We start from the raw sequence: 20,345 nt of genomic DNA on the forward strand, positions 1-20,345 counted from the left end.
TAGGTGTCAGTCTGTCCTCACTGTGCTGTGGGATCCAAGCCCGCCTCCACTCCAGAGAGTAAGGCAGCTGCTCTGCGGAGCGGGATCGGCAGACCGGGAGAAAAGGAGCAGCCCAGAGGCGGTGCTGGATGAAGGAAGTGTGCCTTTGGGAGGTGGAAGTGGACAACGAGGGCAAAAGGTGGGGACTAGGAGAACAGTGTTTCAAGATGGGGAGGGGCAAAAGCCCAAGCTCAGACTGCCAGGCACCTAAGCCTTTGGGTGTTTGCTGCCTTCCCTGATGGTTCCAGGGTTACACATTAACTCCCATAGGTCCCCAGGGTCACTCAAGGCCCATTCGGTTACTAAGTGATAGCACGATGTAATGTTTTGTGTGAGCTTTTTACCCCTGCACTCCCTCTTTGCTTCACCAGCCTACTCCAGCCTGAGCCAGTGACCGCAGGTTCCCTCCACGTAGGCTAGTTTGGGGCGGGGCAGGGACAAAAAATAAACAACCCTTCTCTCGCTTTCCTCGCCCATTCAGAAATAGGAACGTTGTTAGCTAAGGACCACCTCCTGAATACTGACATTTTATAACTGCCTTAGAGCTGCAGGTGTCATGAAGAAGTCAGGATTTCATTCATCCTGATCGAAACCCTAGCAGCGATACCAACCTAGCAGCCCACTATTTCTGGACAGAAGCGTAGAACCTTCTCTGGGTTTCCCCCCACCGCGACACTGTAAGTTTTGAGTAAAGCACCGAGTCCCCCTACGGCAGCATTTTGTGCGGATTCTGAGAAACCGAGAGCACCGTGCTCAGTAGTTGTTACAACCAAGAGACCACGTCACGTACTCTTCAGGTGAATCAGTTTGTCCAACTGGGGTTTTCCCGGTCCCTCCCTCGGCAAACACCAAATAACGCCGCTCCCCGCCGCTCCCCGCCGCACACAGACCGGCTCGGTTTTGGTGGTTTATCCTTTACGTGCCAATCATGGGAATCCCTTTATCTTTCTGAAGTAGTGCCAACTCGTCCCGGACAGTGGGGACTGTATCGATCTTCGTATTCCACTCGCATTAGACCTTTGAAGGAACAATATTGTTTTTTTGCCGGGCAACATAAGTGGGCGCCTTATCACTCCAGTCTAACTACCTATGCCCAAGTCACGCGTGTGCGATGTGGCTGGTACGATTCTGAGCACTGAGGGACTCGTCAAGAAACCCAGAATGACTATTCTCTGATTCCTCGTTGGGGAAACACGACTTAGCCTCTAGGTTGAGTTCAAAGTCAGAGAAAGACTGACTCGACAGACGCCCCCGTTTCGCCGGCTCCGCCCTGCAAAAGTTTTACAGCCAGGAGGAGGAGCTCCCAGATGGGAGGGTCCGCGCACGCGCCGCACCGGGATCCCAGAAGCGTAACTGAGAAATGAGATGGAGAAGTACGAGCGGATCCGAGTGGTGGGAAGAGGTGCCTTCGGGTGAGCCAGGGCGCTGGGGAGGAAATGCTAAGGGAGAAATTAGAGCCCTAATTCTGACCAAGAAATCGTGGCCCTGTTGGCTCCGCCCCGAAGCCTGAGCACCAGTATGGGATGTCCCGCCCAGGCATCCGGTCCTTAGGTTTAGGCGGGAGGCCCCGCCCACAGCCAAACCACGCCCTCCAGACCAGCCTGTGCCCTTGGAAGATAGTTGTTCCCTGTAGATTGGTTATTCTTTGCTTCAACTGATAATAAGGGTAAGCTGCACAGGTCAGACTGCCCGGAGTTCACAGTTATGACCAAAACAGGCGAGGTACTTCCCCTTTACGAACATAGCCCATAGGTAGTTGATCCAAACAAACAAGATATTGTTAAAACAGTTAATGAAGTTTGAGCAGTTATCAACAATAAGAGACGGTGCACTAGGTGGGGTGGTACACGTCTGTCATTTCAGTACTTGGGAGCAGATGTAGGAACATTGTTGTGAATTCGAGGCCAACCTGGGCTACATAGAGATTGTCTCCAAAAGAAAAGACAAGCGAGGGCTGAAGAGATGGTTAAGAGCACTGACTGCTCTCCCAAAGGTCCTGAGTTCAAATCTCAGCAACCATATGGTGGCTGACAACCATCTGTATAATTAGATCTGATGCCCTCTTCTGGTGTGTCTAAAGACAGCTACAGTGTACTTACATATAACATCTTTAAAAAAGAAAAGAAAAGAAAAGCAGTTTTTATGGTATACTCTGGACAGGCCTGAACTACATAACTAGCTTAAGACCAGTGTAGGCAACTTAGTGCTACCTTTCTCAAATTTTAGAAAAAGAAGAGGGACTGAGGGTGAATATCAGTGGTAGAGCTCCTGCCTAGTGTACTTGGGTTTAATTTCTAAACCAAAAGAGAACTTAAAGTCCACCAAGAAGCCGGTCATGGTGGCGCACGCCTTTAATCCCAGCACTTGGGAGGCAGAGGCAGGAGGATTTCTGAGTTTGAGGCCAGCCTGGTCTACAAAGTGAGTTCCAGGACAGCCAGGGCTACACAGAGAAACCCTATCTCGAAAAACCAAAAAAAAAAAAAAAAAAAGTCCACCAAGGAAGGTGATCCAACAAGCAAGACATTGTTAAAACAGTTAATGAAGTTTGAGCAGTTATCAACAGCAGGAACTTAAGGAGTCCAGGTGAGGTGGAAGGTCAAGACTTGAAGAACTGAGCCTGGCTTGGTGGCACACAGATACCTTTAATCCCAGCACTTGGGAGGCAGAGGCAGGCAAAAGTCTGAGTCCGAGGCCAGCCTGGTCTACAGAGCAAGTTCCAGGACAGCCAGGACTACACTGAGAAATTCTTGTTTTGACAAAACAACATCAGCAACAACAAAACCAAACCAAAAGATCTGAAGAAATGAGGACCAGGTAGAGTCCTTCTGGTAGATGAAGTAACATTTGCAAAGACCCTCACGTGGGAAAAATGTTATAGCAGTCGAGAAACTGAGAAAAAGACTCCTGTAGTTGGAACGTGGTGAGCAAGGTAAGGAATGTGGTTGTCACGGAGGGTGGGGACCAGATTATGATCTTGTAAACCAGAGAAAGCGGTCGAGTTGACTTAAAGTATAAAGGCGAGAGGGTTTTGTTCTTGTTTGTGCCAGGGATTGAATTCATGGTATCACAGAGCTACGCCACAAACCAGGGAAGAATTTGAAAGCTGAATGCGATATGGTGGTCCATACCTGGAATCTCAGCAGGAATGGTGGAGGTAGAAGCTGGAGGATAGGAAGTTCAAGGTCTTCAGCTAAATGTGTATGCTTCAGAGAAAGTTCAAGGTCAGCCTGGGCTCTGTGAGAGTGCGACTCTGAAAACAAACAGAACAAAGGAATCAACTAACCTGACCCCCGTGTTTGAAGGACATTCTCAGGTCGGGGCGCAGCAATAGAGGGCCCTGGATTGGAGTGCCAGCTCGGACAAGGAAACAAAGCTGGGTGCCATTGTGGCTGCTATGTAGGGGCTAGATCTGGTGAAGGCAGAGAAGGACCATTTTAGAAGGCTCGGGGAGATTGTTGAAGCTTTTTGTGCCCACTGGTGTTTTACTTAAATGTATGTCAGAGTTAGAGTGTCAGAAGCCCTGGAACTGGAGTGACAGACAGTTGTGAGCCGTCACGTTGGTGCTGGGAATTGAGCCTAGAAGAGCAGCCAGTGCTCTAACCACTGAACCATGTCTCCAGCCCCCAGGGGACATTTTTAAAGTAAGATATTCTTGTCATTGCCAGAGGCGACTAAATTATTGATAGCGCTGAAGTTTGAGGTCTTTGCACAGGCCTGTACGCAGAAAAGAATTTCAGAAGCCTGAACTCTCAGCTCTCAGAAAGCTGGGCTTAGGGAATTTAAGGCCAACCTGGGAACACTGAGTTTTCAAGGCTACCCCATGCTGTGTAGTGATGCTCTATTTCTAAATCCTGAAACCAGGAGCTGGAAAGATGGTCCGGTGGTTAGAGCACTTGCACTTGAAGGTGACAGAGTCCTATTCCAAGGATCCACACACACGGCAGTTCCAGGGGATTCAGGACCCTCCTCTGGCTTCCGTGGGCACAAACATGTATGCAGGCCAAACATTTATGCATATAAAATAAATGTTTCTAAAAGCTAAAACCCAAAACAAAGCAAACTGTTTATGAATGCATTGTACAGATTTATATATGAAGAAGGCATTTTTTTTTAAAAAGTAAAATTCCTAGTTTTACGTAGGTCACAAGGAGGTTAAAAATCCCCCCCAAATTTCCCCCCCCTTTTTTTTGAATTATTTATTTATTTAATTTATTTTATGAGTACACTATCACTGTCTTCAGACACCAGAAGAGGGCATGAGATCCCATTACAGATGGTTGTGAGCCACCATGTGGTTGCTGGAAATTGAACTCAGGATCTCTGGAAGAGCAGTCGGTGCCCTTAACCACTGAGCCATCTCTCCAGCCCCAGTTTTCCCTTTTTAAAACATTTGTTTTTATTTTATGTGTCTGTGGAGGTCAGAAGAGAATGTTGGAGCCTCTGAAACTGGACCTGCCATGTGGGTGTGGGGAATCAAGCCCAGGTCCTCTGGAAGAGCAGCCAGTGCTCTTAGCGACTGAGCCATCTCTCCAGCCCAAGATTTATATTTATGATTTTAATTTTGTATGTGAGTGAATGCCACCGTTGGAGGCCAGGAAAGGTCATGAGATCCTTTGAAGCTGGAGTTACGGTGGTTTTGAGCCTGCTGGATTAGATGCAGAGCCATCTCTCCAGACCATTTTGTTCTCCAGACAGGGCCTTGAACTTCAGATCCTCTGTACCCTCTACCATGCCCCTCTTAATCATCTAAGGACTGTGTGGCTCTGGGCCGCTCTAATCTAATGTGTGGCTGGAGGCTTAGTTGGCGCCTGCTCGGCGCTCTGTGTCCCTAGGATTGTGCACCTGTGCCTGCGAAAGGCCGACCAGAAACTGGTGATCATCAAGCAGATTCCGGTGGAACAGATGACCAAAGAAGAGAGGCAGGCGGCCCAGAACGAGTGCCAGGTGCTCAAACTGCTCAACCACCCCAACGTCATCGAGTACTACGAGAACTTCCTAGAGGACAAGGCCCTCATGATTGCTATGGAGTACGCACCAGGTAGGATGCTTTGCCTCAGCCTAGAGGGGCCTTCCCCCTCCAGGTGAGCCGGACACCATTAGGCGCCTTCCCTCTGGAGCCGACTTGGCTGGAGGCCAGACGTACAGAGTTCTGGCCTCACTTGTGTGTGGCCATGACAGGCTCCTCGCCCTCTCTGCTTCTAGTGTCCTGTTCTATAACAGCCGCGGGTTGTTCCCATTGTGGTTGAGTCTTGGTCGTGATTGGTTCTCTGGGCCACAGGTGGCACCTTGGCCGAGTTCATCCAGAAGCGCTGCAACTCTCTGCTAGAGGAGGAGACGATCCTTCACTTCTTTGTGCAGATCCTGCTGGCTCTGCATCACGTGCACACACACCTCATCCTGCATCGGGACCTCAAGACACAGAACATCCTTCTTGACAAACACCGCATGGTGGTCAAGATCGGTGACTTTGGCATCTCTAAGATCCTCAGTAGCAAGAGCAAGGCCTACACGGTGCCTAGACGTGCAGGGGACACTGGGGGTCCTGAGAGCTGAGGCTTGCTCCACAGTCCTGCCTCTTCCCCTTCCCTCAGTCCCTGTCTAGATGGCCCTGAAGAGGGAGCCCCAAGGCCTGCTTTGAGAAGCTATCCCCAAATGAGTCTCTGGCCAGAGCCTCTGCCCCTCTCCTCCCAGGGCTGAAATACAGGCTTCCCTCCTGCAGGTGGTGGGTACACCATGCTACATCTCCCCTGAGCTGTGTGAGGGCAAACCCTACAACCAGAAGAGTGACATCTGGGCTCTGGGCTGTGTCTTATATGAGCTGGCCAGCCTCAAGAGGGCCTTCGAGGCTGCAGTGAGTACAGACACCACGAAGGGAATGGGAACTCTAGCTCCTTTGCCATAGCTCTGACCACTTCTGTGTTCCTTCACTTGTGGCGGGCTGAGGTACCATCAGTCTCCATGCCTGCTGGTGGGTTCCCCTAAGGCCAGGGCCTCTCAAGATCTTGCTCAGCTCAGCCTATGGTAAGCCTTGAGTCCTGCTTTAGCCTGGGAATTCCTGAGGGTATGGCTGTGACCCCTCTGACTCTTCCATGAGATTATAGACATTCCTAAGAGTAAGCCTGAGGTTTCTTAAAGCCCCCCGGGGTTTCTGAGGACATAGCTGAAGCCTCTGTGTCAGACTAGGAAGTTCTGAAAGCAGTGTTAGGCTCTCCTACTATTCTGCTTTTTTTTTTTTTTCCCTGAGGCAGGGTTTCTCTGTATAGCCCTGGCTGTCCTGGAACTCACTTTGTAGATCAGGCTGGCCTTGAACTCAGAAATCCACCTGCCTCTGCCTCCCGAGTGCTAGGATTAAAGGCATGTGTTAGCAAGCCTGGTTTTTTGTTTTTTTTTTTGTTTTTTTTAATTTTATGTATATTATGTATAGTAGTGTTCTATCAGCATGTACTCCTGCAGGCCAGAAGAGGGCCTTATAGATGGTTGTGAGCTACCAGATGGTTGCTGGGAATTGAACTCAGGACCTCTGGAAAAGCAGCCAGTGCTCTAAAGTGCTGAGCCATCGCTCCAGCCCCACCCCCCAAACTTTCTGGCTTTTCCAATTAGACTGCAGCTTCCAGCGGGTAGACCTGTTTTTATTCTGTCATTGGGGGTACTACAGAAGAGCCCAACCCAGCACCTTGGCTACCCCGACTTGTGCTTTCACAGAACTTGCCAGCCCTGGTGCTGAAGATCATGAGTGGCACTTTTGCACCCATCTCTGACCGGTACAGCCCTGAGCTTCGCCAGCTCGTCCTGAGTCTGCTCAGCCTGGAACCTGCACAGCGGCCACCCCTCAGCCACATCATGGCGCAGCCCCTCTGCATCCGGGCCCTTCTCAACATCCACACCGATGTGGGCAGCGTGCGCATGCGGAGGCCTGTGCAGGGAGATGGGTCCTGGGGCGGGCACCCAGTGAGAACATAGGTTTGGGGCTAACTGTTTATTACGTGTTAGTCACGTAGGACTGTCAGAGACAGCCCTTGTCCTGAGGCCCCCTTTGTATTCCGCAGGGCAGAGAAGTCCCTGACCCCAGGACCACCTATAGCCTCTGGCAGCACAGGGAGCAGGGCCACCAGTGCCCGATGCAGGGGTGAGTTCAGGACCAGTGGCTGGACTCCCTACTATTTCCACTACTAGTTTAGCCTCAAACTCTGTCTTCGCAGGTGTCCCCAGGGGACCTGTGAGACCCGCTATCCCGCCACCACTGTCTTCAGTCTACGCTTGGGGTGGTGGCCTTAGCAGTCCCCTGAGGTTGCCAATGCTCAACACGGAGGTGGTCCAGGTGGCCGCCGGGCGCACGCAGAAGGCTGGTGTTACGCGCTCTGGACGCCTCATCCTGTGGGAGGTGAGCAGGTTGGCAGTGGCCTTGGACTGGTGAGGATGGGAGCCCAGCAGGGTTCTCAGGAGTTATCCACTCCTCTGCAGGCCCCACCCCTGGGAGCTGGAGGTGGCACACTCCTTCCGGGAGCGGTGGAGCTGCCTCAGCCCCAGTTTGTCTCTCGTTTCCTGGAAGGCCAGTCAGGTGTGACCATCAAGCATGTGGCCTGCGGGGACCTGTTCACCGCATGCTTGACAGGTAAGCTTGTCCGGGGAGTGTCCTCTGGACAGACAGGAGGAAGCCAGACAGTGTAACTTCTCTCATCCCAAATAGGTCAATTAATATTTCTCTCTCCTAAGAATTTACTCTTTCTGTCTAGTAGTGGCAGCAATTTGTTGACTTCAGCGCCTTTTCCTGGCATAGTAGGTCTGGCAGTAAATGTGTTATAGTATCCCCATTTGATAGATGGGAAAAATAAAGCTCTCACTAGTTCAAAATGACACACTATAAAGGACCACCTAGCCGGGCAGTAGTGGCACACGCCTTTATCCCAGCATTTGGGAGGCAGGTGGATTTCTGAGTTCGAGGCCAGCCTGGTCTACAGAGTGAGTTACAGGATAGCCAGGGTAACACAGAAAAACCCTTGTCTCAAAAAAAAAGGGGAGGGGATCCTGTGTTTCACCCACCCCGCCCCACCCAGCTTCCTGCTGTCCTTCAACCCCTTTTCAATACTTCAGTGTGGGCATTCCCCAATCCACTCTCCCACCCCCCCCCAATACTGGAGATTGAACATAGGTTCTTATAAATGATGGGTACGCTTTCTACTACTGAGTTACAACAATCTTAAGCTTGCTTGTTTTTTTTTTTTTTGGTTTTTCGAGACAGGGTTTCTCTCTGTGTAGCCCTGGCTGTCCTGGCACTCATTTTGTAAACCAGGCTGGCCTCGAACTCAGAAATCCGCCTGCCTCTGCCTCCCGAGTGCTGGGATTAAAGGCGTGCGCCACCACGCCCGGCTTTTTTTTTTTTTTTTAAGACAAGGTCTTGCCAGGGAGTAGTAGTTTTGGCTGGCCTGGAACTTTAGAGATCCGCCTGCTTCTGCCTCCTGAGTGCTGGGATTAAAGACGTGCACCACCACTCCAGGCTTTGTTTTAACTTGTTTTGAGGCAGCATTTCACTAAGTTTCACCAGTCAGACTTGCAATTCTCCCTCAAACTTCAGTAGTAACATACTGGTGCCACCAGACCAGACATTGGCTCCCAGTTTCATCTCCCTCCTCCAACCTGTAAGTGAACCACACTACCTGAAATGCTCTCTTCCTCTCCCATCTTTCCCTGCCCTCCTCCGCAGACCGAGGCATTATCATGACGTTCGGCAGCGGCAGCAATGGGTGTTTAGGTCACGGCAACCTGACTGACATCAGCCAGGTGGGTGGTCCCCGTACCCTGGAGAGGGGAAGTGAGCGCTAACTCCCAGGCTGCACCTGCGCTTTGTTAGATGGGGGAAGTACAGGAAGCTTCCCCAGTGGCTTCCCACCTGTTGCTGTTTCTGCAGCACTGTGCCACTGTGCGTGTGGTGGGTGGGGTTGGAGTTAAAGAGACAGTTACCTTCTGAGAATTTGCAGCCTCCAACTTCCGGCTTCCAGGGGAGGGGGCTCAGACCATGGTAGGAGGCAAATCCTTCACTTTTTTTTTTTCTCTTTCTCTAGCCCACCATTGTAGAAGCCCTGCTGGGCTACGAGATGGTGCAGGTGGCCTGTGGGGCCTCTCATGTGCTGGCCCTGTCCACAGATGGAGACTTATTCGCCTGGGGCCGAGGAGATGGTGGTAAGCCCACTGCCCAGCTCCAGGTTTTAGGGTCCCTCTCACAACTCTCTCCATCATGCCTTGTTCATTCCCATACCTGTCTACCTCTCCGTGGCCCATTCTTTCCTTCCTCTTTTTTTTTTTTTCTCGAATTCTATTCATTCATTGGACGAACCATTATTTCATACTTTATTAGTGCTCAGATAAGATGAATGAGGTGTTGGCACATTGCTTATCTATTCTTGCAATGCTAGGAGTCAGACTTTACACACAAGGACACGCTCTTATCAGTGACCTGCTCCCCTCGCCCACTGGGCTAGGTACTGACACTGGTGATGTCATAGAGGGATTCCTGTCCTGGACTCAGATGTAAAGTGTGTGTGTTACAGGGGAGTCTAGAGGACACCAGGGCTACAGCAAAGATTAACACTGTGGGATTAAAGGAGGGCAGTTGTCACCCTGGGAAGGTGGGTGGCATCTGGATAGGGTCTTTCATTTTGATGAGATGGGGGGTCTCACCTGCAACTTGATGTCTTGCTTTTGAGTGTTGGGATTTTTATTTATTTATTTATTTATTTATTTTGAGACAAACCGTTGCTTTATAGCTTCAGCTAGCCTGGAAAAGGCCTAGGAAAAGTCTGAGGACAGCCTCTATATTCCGGCAGCATTACCATCTCTGAAGCTCAAACTAATCCCATTTTGTTTTGTTTTCTTTTGTTTTTGTAGGTAGACTGGGACTAGGCACCAGGGAGTCCCATAACTGCCCTCAGCAGGTGCCTGTGGCCCCAGGACAGGAAGCTCAGAGAGTTGTCTGTGGTATTGACTCTTCCATGATCCTCACCTCTCCAGGCAGGGTCCTGGCCTGTGGAAGTAACAGGTACTGGAAGCATCAAGGTGCTAGGGCTACCTCCCCGCCCTCCTTGAATGCAAAGTATCTCAGTCCTTATTGCCTTCCTCGTCTTTCCAAGGCTCTGAGCCTTTGGATTTGTCTCGTGGAGCTATAGATCCTAGTAATCCCTGCAGAGACTCCCTGCGGTGGGAGAAAGGCAGGCGGCTGATACAAACTTCTGGCTCCATCCTTAGGTTCAACAAGCTAGGCTTGGACCACCTATCCCTGGACGAGGAGCCTGTTCCCCACCAGCAAGTGGAGGAGGCCCTGAGCTTCACACCACTGGGCTCTGCACCTCTGGACCAGGAGCCCCTGCTGTGTGTGGACCTTGGCACTGCTCATTCAGCTGCTATCACTGGTGAGTAGGACCCAAGCATGGGAGGCCTGAGGGGATTCACCGGGCTTTGTCCAGACTTCTGCACCACTGTCCTTTCCTTGCTTGTCTTCCGTCTCCACAGCTTCCGGGGACTGCTATACTTTTGGCAGCAATCAACATGGACAGCTGGGCACCAGTTCCCGCAGGGTCAGCAGGGCACCCTGTCGGGTCCAAGGCCTGGAGGGCATCAAGATGGTGATGGTGGCCTGCGGGGATGCCTTCACTGTGGCCGTTGGGGCAGGTGAGGGTGGGCAGGATGCGGGTGTACCATGGCAGGAATATGGTGGGTTATACTCATCACCTTCCTTGTGGAATTGTTCTTGCTGTCTAGTGTTCAGCTGATTGCTTAGTTAATGCCCCACTCTTTCCAATTTTGGCAGAGGGGGAAGTGTATTCTTGGGGCAAAGGAACCCGAGGCCGACTGGGAAGGAGGGATGAGGATGCCGGATTGCCTAGGCCAGTGCAGCTGGATGAGACTCATCCTTACATGGTGACTTCAGTGTCCTGCTGCCATGGGAACACTCTGCTGGCTGTTCGATGTGAGTTTTCTTCTCCTATCTCACCCACATCACTAGGGTGAACCCAACTCCCCTCTACTCCCCACTCGATCTTCCATAGTTATAACCCAAATTACCCACCCAGAGCAATCTTCTGCCCCCAGAAAAGTGTGGGAAATGGGGAGGGGATGTGCGTAAAGTGCTGTGTGCCCCCCCCACCCCCCCTAGCGAGGGCTGCCTCTGTGGCTCTCCACACCTTGTGTGAATTCTTGCTCTTCCTGGACCCAGTTGATAGGAAAACTCCCCTTTCTGGCCTGGCAGGAGGGTTCTGGCTCCAGGGCCCAATGAAATCAAAGGGGGCTGATGCTTGCTGTAGGCGTTGCCTCCAGAAAGGCAGCAGTAGCTTCTCTTTGATACTCTTCAGCAGTCACAGATGAACCAGTTCCCCCCTGAGGCAACAGGATGATCCAAGAGACCACCTCTTGAGTATTCTGAAAAATGCAGGTGCCCGAGGAATGACTGTTGTCAGCGTCCTGGATTGTGTCGTCAATGGGGTAGAAAGGCCAGTGAAATCTACTCTGGTCCCCCAAGTCCCTGTCTCCAAAGCTCTTTATCTTACTAAATATTTGAAAGGCTCCAGTCTGGCAGGGGTCAACAGAAGGACGGCCTTCAAAACCTTTGCTAAACAACGCACCTTTCTCCAACCACCCCCAGCCCAGTTAGAAAGTAAGTCACTGACAGTGTCCTCTTGGAGACTCATGCCATGCTTTGGAATAGGGCAAGCCAGGGCTTGTTTGGACTGGTCATTAGGCCAGCCTAATCTCTGCATAGCTTGCAGCTGATAGGTTGGAGGGAGCCCCCTTTTCTATCTTATCCTGAGGCAAGAGTTTGCACAGCCCCTGCGAGGGCACCCCTCCCCACACACACCTCTCAGGGAGGGGGTGCTGGAGCTAGCTTTTTGTTTGCTGAGGAGATACTGCTGGAAAGTTGCCCTTTCCCCAGGCTATTCCCCAGACCTAGACTGGGGAGAAAGGTTACCCGACCAAGTTCTCAAAGGTTTCAAAGTATCACTAATAAAAATATCAAATGCCTGCTTGGCTTATGATCTCTTACGGGGTGGGTGGAAGTGGCCGCTAGACACCCCAAGACTGGGTTGGGCCCGACTGTGGTTGCAGGGCAGCGGCCAGGAGGAATGTGGGCGCAGCCAGAGGCCTGAGGGCTGGGGCCGAGGTTCCGCTGGCCCAGCGCCCAGCCCAGTTTCCTTGCTCCAGCCTGGTTTACTGGGATCCTGTTGCCAGGCTTCGCTGCCTAGCACCTGGAAGCTAGGGCCCCGGGTCCCTGAGCGGCGCGTGGCGCAGGAGACCTTAAGGTGGCCTCTAAAGTGTCAAGTCTTTGTGGTGCGACCTGATAGGCACCATCGTAACGCAAGGGGACCGGCTTCTGGAAGACTCTCGGCCACGTTCGGAGTTCCAGCGGGAAAGAGAAGCCTAATTTAACTTTCAAAGCCAGGGCAGAGTTCGGAGTACGACCGCATTTGGAGTGAGGGGTTGTGGAGTGGGCGGGGCACGCGGGCGGGCTCTAGGACCATGGGGACGCGGCTCCGCCCCCTCTTCCGGCGGGCGGGGTTGCGGACCCGGGCCGGTCTCGGCCGCCAGTCGGCGCCGCCCGCAGCCGGGAAACGCGGCCCGAGCGAGGCGCGGGCTGTGGGGCCGCCGCGTGCCCGGCCCCGCTCGCCCGTGCCCGCCGCCAGCCCGCCATGCCCGGCTTCGACTACAAGTTCCTGGAGAAGCCCAAGCGGCGGCTGCTGTGCCCACTGTGCGGGAAGCCCATGCGCGAGCCTGTGCAGGTGTCTACTTGTGGCCACCGCTTCTGCGACACCTGCCTGCAGGAGTTTCTCAGGTGCGACCCGGGGCGGTGGGCCTCGGCCGGCAGTGCAGGGGGGTGAGGGCGGTGCACGGAGGGCGGGCTCGGGCCGGAGACACGTCGCGCCTTTGTCTGCGAGGCCGCCCGGTGACCTCAGGAGCGCCCACCATGATGTCAAGGGGCGGCAGTGACGTCAGGGCCCTGGGGAGGACCTTAGGCACCCAAGCGTAGGGTCTCGGGTCCTACCTGCCCAGCTCCAGGTAGGGAAAGCTGCCTCCCCACGCTCTGGCGGAGGGAAAGCCGCCCTTCCTGACCCGTGGCCGGCCCTTCCCCCCCACCTGAGAGCCCGAGCGGCCACAGTCTTGAACTTTGAATCCTTTAGGGAAGGGAAGGACAAAGCCTCCCTCTCCCGCGCGGCACTCAAGCCGCTGGAGTTTTCACCTGTCCAACCTCTTCTTTTTCTCTGACGTTGAGAGAGTGGCCGCTATTGTTCTCCCATTTCAGAGATTCAAAAAAAAAGGGCTGCGATTTGCCCAGGGTCACACGATTCAAGTCTTAGCTGGGAATCCAGCCCGGGCTGCGTGTGGCCAAGCAGTAGAGGTTGGACTGTGACTTGCAGCCCTCCCCGCCTCTTAAGTGGGGAACCCTCCCTTGGGGTCTTGAGTACAATGAATGGTTGGTACATTGGCCACCCGGGTTGGTACTGAATGCCCCGTGCCCACTGAGGATCCATCCAGGTCCTGTCTTGCCGCCTCAGGCATCGCTCACATTTCTGGGCACCCCTGGGCGGTCTTGAGTCTCCTGCCACTGAAGGCTGCATGTTGGAGGGGAGATCGGGGAGCCCCAACGCCCGTAGAGGTCGTGCTCTAGAGCACAAGGCAGGCTGAGTCTGCCGCGGTCCCGCGAGGGGAACTGGCAAGGAAAGCAATGTGGGACTTGTGCCTCAGTGCTTCGTCCCCACTGTCTTCCGAAGCCCCTGGCTGGTGGAAATCTCAGCAGGCCCTTTGTTTTTTGTTCCTAGCAGCCGCGGGCTCCTGCTCTCACATATGCTCCTGCTCAAGCTGCTGTGGTGCCCCCTCCTCCCTTCTCTTCTCCCTCCTCCTTCTGGCCCTCCTCCCTGAAATGTACACACTTAACTCCTCTACTGACACACACGGGCCCATTGTCTTCCCGGCTCCCTTCCTGGCCCTCTGGTTTCCAGATGAGGCCAGCTGAGCCAGCCCCCTCCTCCAGCTGACCCACCCTTACTGCCTCGGGGAAGGAGCCAGGAGGGGTCTGTCAGGCCTTGTTCCCTCCTTCACCTCCTTCTCAGTCCCCTCACGGCTGCTTCTGCCCCTCCTCCTCCCGGAAATCCCCTCTTCCTCTCCCACTGCCCCCTCCCCCCATCCTGTCTTCTCCCCTGGGCTTGGGCCTCCACTGCTCAGCCAGGAGCTGCCTCTGCCTTCTCCCCTCCCCCACGATCCAGTTGTGTTTAGTGGCTTCTGGAGGAAAGAGGTGATTGAGCAGGCTCTGCCTCCCCACTATCACCCCTACCCTACAAGTTAGGTTGTCCATAGCCTTGGCCAAACCTTTTGTCCTGGCTGGGCCCCAAGCTGCAGAGTTAGCTGCTGCCTGAAGCCTAGGAACCTGCCTTAGTCCCCTTGCTGTCTTCAAAACCACCGGGTCAGCACATTCCAGAAGCAGCCAAGTGGACCCCCTCCCCCTTGGCCCACCCCTCTTTTACTCCTGCTGCTGCTGGCTGTTACCCAGGTTGAGCCAGGAAGGCTGCTTCTGGGTGCAGGCATAGCTCTTCAGTGCCTCACTTGGGTCCTTCGCATCAGGGACATGGCCAGTAGTGTGGGACCAAGGGGAGGTGCTTTGATGGACTGGGCACCTGGGATATGGACTGCCCAGGCTCTTGACAGTGCTTTTACAGCAGGGCAGCCCTGTAGTCTCTGCTTCCGCCTTGAGGCCTGCCTGCCTGCCGCCTACCTGACTCAGATCTGCCAGGAATGCCGAGCCTGGGGGCTTTCAGTCTTGCTGGGTGAGCCCTTGCCTTGCCTGGGCCATGGCAGTCATGTGTGACAGGTCTTGTAGAGGTCAGCTGGGCCATCCTGGCAGGAGGAAGCATGTTACCAGGCTCTGTGGGTGTTAATATCTTCGTGGAGATGGGAGAAGGGGGACAGGACAGCTGCAGGTGTTAGGGTGGCCAAGTTTCAGGAGCTCTGCCTGTGGTTAAAGCCTGAGTTACCACAGACAGACATACCACAGACAGACAGACATACCCAGGTGCTGCTTTACTAGGGAGCCTCTGATTGGTTTTTTTGCCATCCCCACCCCCCCTGCCCCTATCCCTCCATCTTTTGAATAGGGACATTCTAACCCCTCTCAGAGGCAAGTGGTGAAGCCCAGGAGGGAGTGTGAGGAATGGATGGTGGGAGCACTGAGCCGGGCGCCTTGCTATTCCTTCCCACTCTTTTAAGAAACACACCCTCAAAGAGGAGAAGGGATAGTATAAAGTGGCCTCAAGATGACCTTAGCCTTGGTTCTAGGCTTGGCATCATCATGGAGGCTGGGTAGCCCTGGCATTTAATCCAAGCCCATCCCTGTATACCCTCCCGTCAGCTTTCAGAGTAGCCAATGAAAACCATTCTTGGGGAAGCGGGTGGCAGCATGCCTGTTTCTTTCAAGTCCAGCTGCTGTCCTCGGGGGAGGGGACGCCAGCTGCCACCTGTTGGGAAAGTGCTGCCCAAGGCAGCTGTGTCTGTCCACACTGGACCTAGAATGCCATTTGTGGGTCGTCTAGTACCCTTGAAAAGTGGGTCCCTTCTGACTTCTCTTGTCCCTTTGTCTCAGCCATGGCAGGCTAGGAAGGGGCCTGGCAAGGGAGGGAGGCTACCCTGACTGACGGGGTGAGGCCCAGGGCTTGAGGAGCCTTGACCCTGCCTTCTTCCCTTTCAGTGAAGGAGTCTTCAAATGCCCTGAGGACCAACTTCCTCTGGACTATGCCAAGGTGAGTCCATACTGCTAGGTTGGAAGCCTAGGTACATAGTATATGGGCTGTTGCCCTTGCTGGGGGCTGGAGCTCTTTGGCAGCCAGGAGGCACAGAGCCAGTGTCAACCCCAAGCCTCATGATCTTGTGCCCCCACAAAGGTAGCCTGTTCTTTCCCACCAGGCCAGTTTGCAAACGCAGGCTGTGTTTGCCCTGGGGGGGCAGGCACAATGCCCAGCCTGTAGGGGTGCACAGAGCTGCTCTGTGCCCATAAAAAGTGCTCCCTCCTCTTCCCATGGCTGGGGGCCAGGACCCCTCCACTAAGAGGAAGGAAGCAGAAGGGGGTTCACCTTACGACTGAGCAGGCTAATAGCCTGCTTCCCTGAAGGGAGCATGTTCCCATGCAGCCATGTTGGGGGATCTAGGGTCCAAGTCAGAGTAGATACATACTGTCTACTCTGTCCTTCATCCTAGGGCACAGAGACATAGTCTGAGAGGTCTTTGATCAAGAAGCTATTACTGGCTTACAGGCACAGCCAGCTCAGTTGAGAGTGGGGTGGATAGCAACTCCAGCAGGCTCTGATAGCAACTCCACTGTCCTCTGCCCACAGATCTACCCAGACCCAGAGCTGGAGGTCCAGGTGTTAGGCTTGGCTATCCGCTGCATCCACAGTGAGGAGGGCTGCCGCTGGAACGGGCCACTTCGTCATCTACAGGTGAGACTCGGGTGGGGAGCTAGAACTAACCCTTCCTTGGCAGATACTGACTGTTGTCTGTCCCACCAGGGCCACTTGAACACTTGCAGCTTCAATGTAGTCCCCTGCCCGAATCGCTGCCCAGCCAAGCTGAGCCGGCGTGATCTGCCTGCTCACCTGCAGCACGACTGCCCTAAGCGCCGCCTCAAATGTGAATTCTGTGGCTGTGACTTCAGTGGGGAGGCCTACGAGGTACATGGGTCCAGGCTGACGGTGGAGGGAGGGTGAGGCACCTGGGACCCCAGGCATCCCATCCCCTAACTTAACCTGTGGTGATTTCAGAGTCACGAGGGCGTGTGCCCCCAAGAGAGTGTGTACTGTGAGAACAAGTGTGGGGCCCGCATGATGAGGCGACTGTTGGCCCAGCATGCCACGTCTGAGTGCCCCAAGCGCACCCAGCCCTGTGCCTACTGTACCAAGGAATTTGTTTATGACACCATCCAGGTGAGGCCCTTGCTGACCTGTAGGCTGTGAGACTGGGTACCAGGGAGTCAGGGTATTGACCACTCTGCTTCTATTTCTGGTCCTAGAGCCACCAGTACCAGTGCCCACGCCTGCCTGTTCCCTGCCCCAACCAATGTGGAGTGGGCACTGTGGCCCGGGAAGACCTGCCCACCCATCTGAAGGATAGCTGCAGCACTGCCTTTGTTCTCTGCCCTTTCAAAGAGTCTGGCTGTAAGCACAGGGTAAGATGCCCCTTCTTCCTCAGCCCCTTAGCCCTTGAGGTCCTTGAGAGAGCATCAGTTGCTGCCATAGTTGAGGCCTCCATGGGTCCTGCTAGTCAACTTCCACTTATTCCCAGCACCCTCCGCCATTGTCCTGTTCCTGTGGAACTGGGTGCCTGCTACCCCAACCTGCTTCTCCTCTCCCTTGGGCCTTCCTCTTTTCCTCTTTTGGTAACTTTTTCCTTCTCCCATGGTTTTGGGTTTTGCCAACAGTGCCCTAAGCTGGCAATGGGACGTCACGTGGAGGAGAGCGTAAAGCCACATCTGGCTATGATGTGTGCCCTGGTGAGCCGGCAGCGGCAAGAGCTGCAGGAGCTGCGAAGAGAACTGGAAGAGTTATCCATAGGCAGCGATGGAGTGCTCATCTGGAAGATTGGCAGTTATGGGCGTCGTCTACAAGAGGCCAAGGCCAAGCCTAACCTGGAGTGCTTCAGCCCAGCCTTCTATACTCATAAGTACGGCTACAAGCTGCAGGTATCTGCATTCCTCAACGGCAACGGCAGTGGTGAGGGCACACACCTCTCCATCTACATCCGCGTCTTGCCGGGCGCCTTTGACAATCTCCTTGAGTGGCCCTTTGCCCGCCGGGTCACCTTCTCCTTACTGGATCAGAGTGACCCAGGTTTGGCTAAGCCCCAGCATGTCACTGAGACCTTCCACCCTGATCCAAACTGGAAGAACTTCCAGAAGCCTGGCACGTGGCGAGGCTCCCTGGATGAGAGTTCTCTGGGCTTCGGCTACCCCAAGTTCATTTCCCACCAGGACATCCGAAAGCGGAATTACGTGCGGGATGATGCGGTTTTCATCCGTGCCTCTGTCGAACTGCCCCGGAAGATCCTCAGCTGAGAGTAGAGCCTTTTGGCTTCAAGTGGGAAGGGAGGTGGGACCGGATCTCAGGCACTGGCTGAAACTGGATTGGGGGCCGGACCTCCTTTCAGCTTCTTTTGCCTAGGCTGTTAGCCCACTCCCTACCATCACCACCATCCCTACCCCTCAGGTGCCTCCAATTGGTGCTTCAGCCCTGGCCCCTGGGGGGAGCAGGTCTCGGGGTTATCAAGGGCTGGAAACACGATCCCAGGGCCTGTCTCCCCTCCTGGGCAGGGCAGACATGCCTTGATGCCAGCCACATTCTACCTGGACTGAGGTGCCTGCTCAGGTGCTATGTCCCAAGAGCCATAGTGGGGGTGGGAGGTATTGGCAAAGGGAGGGGTCGGGGTAGTTAGAAGAGTCTGCCTTGAGATTAACTTCTCTTTCCATTCACCCAGTGGTGCCCTCTCTGGTTATTTATTTCTCTAGTGCTAGGTGGGCACAGCAGGGGAACTCTGATTTTTAATAAATCCTGAATTGTATTTATTAACCTGATTCCAGCCTGTCTCCTCCCAGTAGGTTAGGGTTCTGGGAGGCTGGGCCCAGCCAGAGGAGAGGGGTGAACTGCTCTGCTTGCAGCCATACCTCTCTAGTGGACGATAGGGGGATTGCAGGAAACTTTTGAGTTTGCCCTCTGGTGGTTCAATAGATAGGTGCAGTTACCACTTAAGCTGGCATCTCCAGTCCATACCTCACCAAAGACAAGTGCTCTGCTTAGCGGGTCTGTCTGTTCTGTATCAGGAATAACCATGTGTGTGTGTGTGTGTGTGCGCGCGTGTGCAGATTCCACAAGACTATAACTTCCCTTGGCTGATCCAGCAGCCTGGGTGCTACAGGTGTGCATTGCCGTATCCAGTCTTGTACTCCAAGGCCATCTTTACAGCCTGAAGTCTTGTGTGGCCAGGAGTCAAGGGAAATAGCTTTCCCCCCTTAGAGTCACTGTTAGAGTCAATGAGGCTGCATGTGCCTGACAGATGAAGGACTGAGTGAGTGAATGTCAGTCTGTACTCCAGGAGTAAAAGAGGCCTTTGAGATGTATAAAGCACTTAAGATTTTCTCACCTGTAATTTCATTTGCTTTTTGTGCAATTCTGAATGGTTGCCTCTGACTGCATACATCCCAGCAGTCAACTAAGAATAGAAGCAAATTGACTCCTTCAGTTAGTTTTGGGCAAGGCCTGGATTTCTGTGCACACCCCCCCCCCCCCCCCGCATGCCAGAATTAACTATATACATGCTCAAACCCTAAATTCTTTTATCAGTAGGCGTATAGTTCCCACTAATTTTGGCAATAAATTTGGGCTTGCTTTCAGCAAGTTACTTAGCTTTTGTGGGGTTAACTACACTTGTTAATGGTAAAATGAATTCTGTTCAACTACTGGTCTTGGAATATAATCATGACAGGAGGTAATTAACATGAAGTGTCTTTCTTTCCTGTCCCAGCACAGGGAAGTGTGTAAGGACAGCTGAAAGGTGTACTCTGTAGAGGGAGGTGCAAAGGGCCTTTAGGAAGATGAGAGGTCACTAGGTGAGGGTTGCTTAGCTCTCACTAGCCTAGTCATTCATTATCCACCCATCAGGGAGACCAGGGGACCTTAGCTGAGAAAGCCAAAATGCTCCCCCACCATACAGATATGGTAGACATAACCTGCTGCTGACAGGGAATGGGTCAAACTGCTACAGGATTTCTGAAACTTGGACATGTCTCTGCCAAGACAACTGCATAACTGGAAGGTGTTAACACCTTGCAATTGACACTTTGTTGGCCCATTTGCCTGTCCCTCATTCCAGCTGTGATCATAGCATTATAGAATTAAGGGCACACCACAGCACGGAGTGGACTCAGCCCCAGTGATACTGCAGACAGCAGCTGGGCTCACCTACCTCCGACATTTGGACACACTGAAGGCTCCATGTGCAGAGGGCTTGCGACACGTGAGGGGAGGGAGGCAGAGCACTTTGAACATGCATGGGCAAGTGAAGGGGACTTTGAATCCCAAGCATCTTCCCACCTGCTGACTAGCTAAACATCTGACTGGCTTTCCCTGACCCTCCTTACCCCACTCCCATCAAAGCCCTCCATTCCATTTAAGAGCAGTGTGTACCACTGTGAGGGGGTGAGGTAGCACCTGTTATCTCTGTCTTAAGTAATTCCCCTGCTACAAGTGGGAGGGAGGTTTGTATTTGTTGGAGGGCTTAATGGGAAA

General features: G+C 53.4%; 2 protein-coding genes across 3 annotated transcripts; both read left to right on the forward strand.

Moving 5' to 3' along the window:
* Positions 1-136: 136 nt before the first annotated feature.
* On the forward strand, positions 137-12,048 carry Nek8 (NIMA related kinase 8). Of its 2 annotated transcripts, XM_029483746.2 has the most exons (15): positions 137-1,451; positions 4,872-5,077; positions 5,318-5,550; positions 5,759-5,890; positions 6,742-6,950; positions 7,086-7,165; positions 7,239-7,420; positions 7,501-7,651; positions 8,741-8,817; positions 9,099-9,216; positions 9,922-10,072; positions 10,279-10,442; positions 10,543-10,701; positions 10,841-10,999; positions 11,382-12,048. In XM_029483746.2, the coding sequence occupies exons 1-15, from the start codon at positions 1,405-1,407 to the stop codon at positions 11,408-11,410; spliced, it is 2,097 nt and encodes a 698-aa protein (XP_029339606.1). In that variant the 5' UTR covers positions 137-1,404; the 3' UTR covers positions 11,411-12,048. The 2 variants fall into 2 exon arrangements, with proteins under 2 accessions (XP_029339606.1, XP_029339605.1); XM_029483745.2 differs by lacking the exon at positions 11,382-12,048 and having other exon boundaries at positions 10,841-11,167.
* A 518-nt stretch (positions 12,049-12,566) lies between these two features.
* Traf4 (TNF receptor associated factor 4) lies at positions 12,567-18,621 on the forward strand. The gene is made up of 7 exons (XM_021177951.3): positions 12,567-12,856; positions 15,761-15,812; positions 16,404-16,508; positions 16,578-16,739; positions 16,830-16,991; positions 17,078-17,233; positions 17,486-18,621. The coding sequence occupies exons 1-7, from the start codon at positions 12,714-12,716 to the stop codon at positions 18,116-18,118; spliced, it is 1,413 nt and encodes a 470-aa protein (XP_021033610.1). The 5' UTR covers positions 12,567-12,713; the 3' UTR covers positions 18,119-18,621.
* Positions 18,622-20,345: the final 1,724 nt, after the last annotated feature.

The sequence above is a fragment of the Mus caroli genome, unplaced genomic scaffold (assembly GCF_978045245.1).
Source record: "Mus caroli unplaced genomic scaffold, Mus_caroli_1 scaffold_13, whole genome shotgun sequence".
Lineage (NCBI taxonomy): Eukaryota > Metazoa > Chordata > Mammalia > Rodentia > Muridae > Mus > Mus caroli.

Excerpts from the sequence above, each read along its gene's own strand:
- Nek8 (XM_029483745.2), top strand. The coding sequence starts at position 1,405 with ATGGAGAAGTACGAGCGGATCCGAGTGGTGGGAAGAGGTGCCTTCGG. Across the intron at positions 5,891-6,741 it reads AGAGGGCCTTCGAGGCTGCA|AACTTGCCAGCCCTGGTGCT; the intron begins GTGAGTACAGAC and ends GTGCTTTCACAG. Across the intron at positions 10,073-10,278 it reads CTGGCCTGTGGAAGTAACAG|GTTCAACAAGCTAGGCTTGG; the intron begins GTACTGGAAGCA and ends CTCCATCCTTAG.
- Traf4 (XM_021177951.3), top strand. The coding sequence starts at position 12,714 with ATGCCCGGCTTCGACTACAAGTTCCTGGAGAAGCCCAAGCGGCGGCTG. Across the intron at positions 12,857-15,760 it reads TGCCTGCAGGAGTTTCTCAG|TGAAGGAGTCTTCAAATGCC; the intron begins GTGCGACCCGGG and ends CTTCCCTTTCAG. Across the intron at positions 15,813-16,403 it reads TTCCTCTGGACTATGCCAAG|ATCTACCCAGACCCAGAGCT; the intron begins GTGAGTCCATAC and ends CTCTGCCCACAG.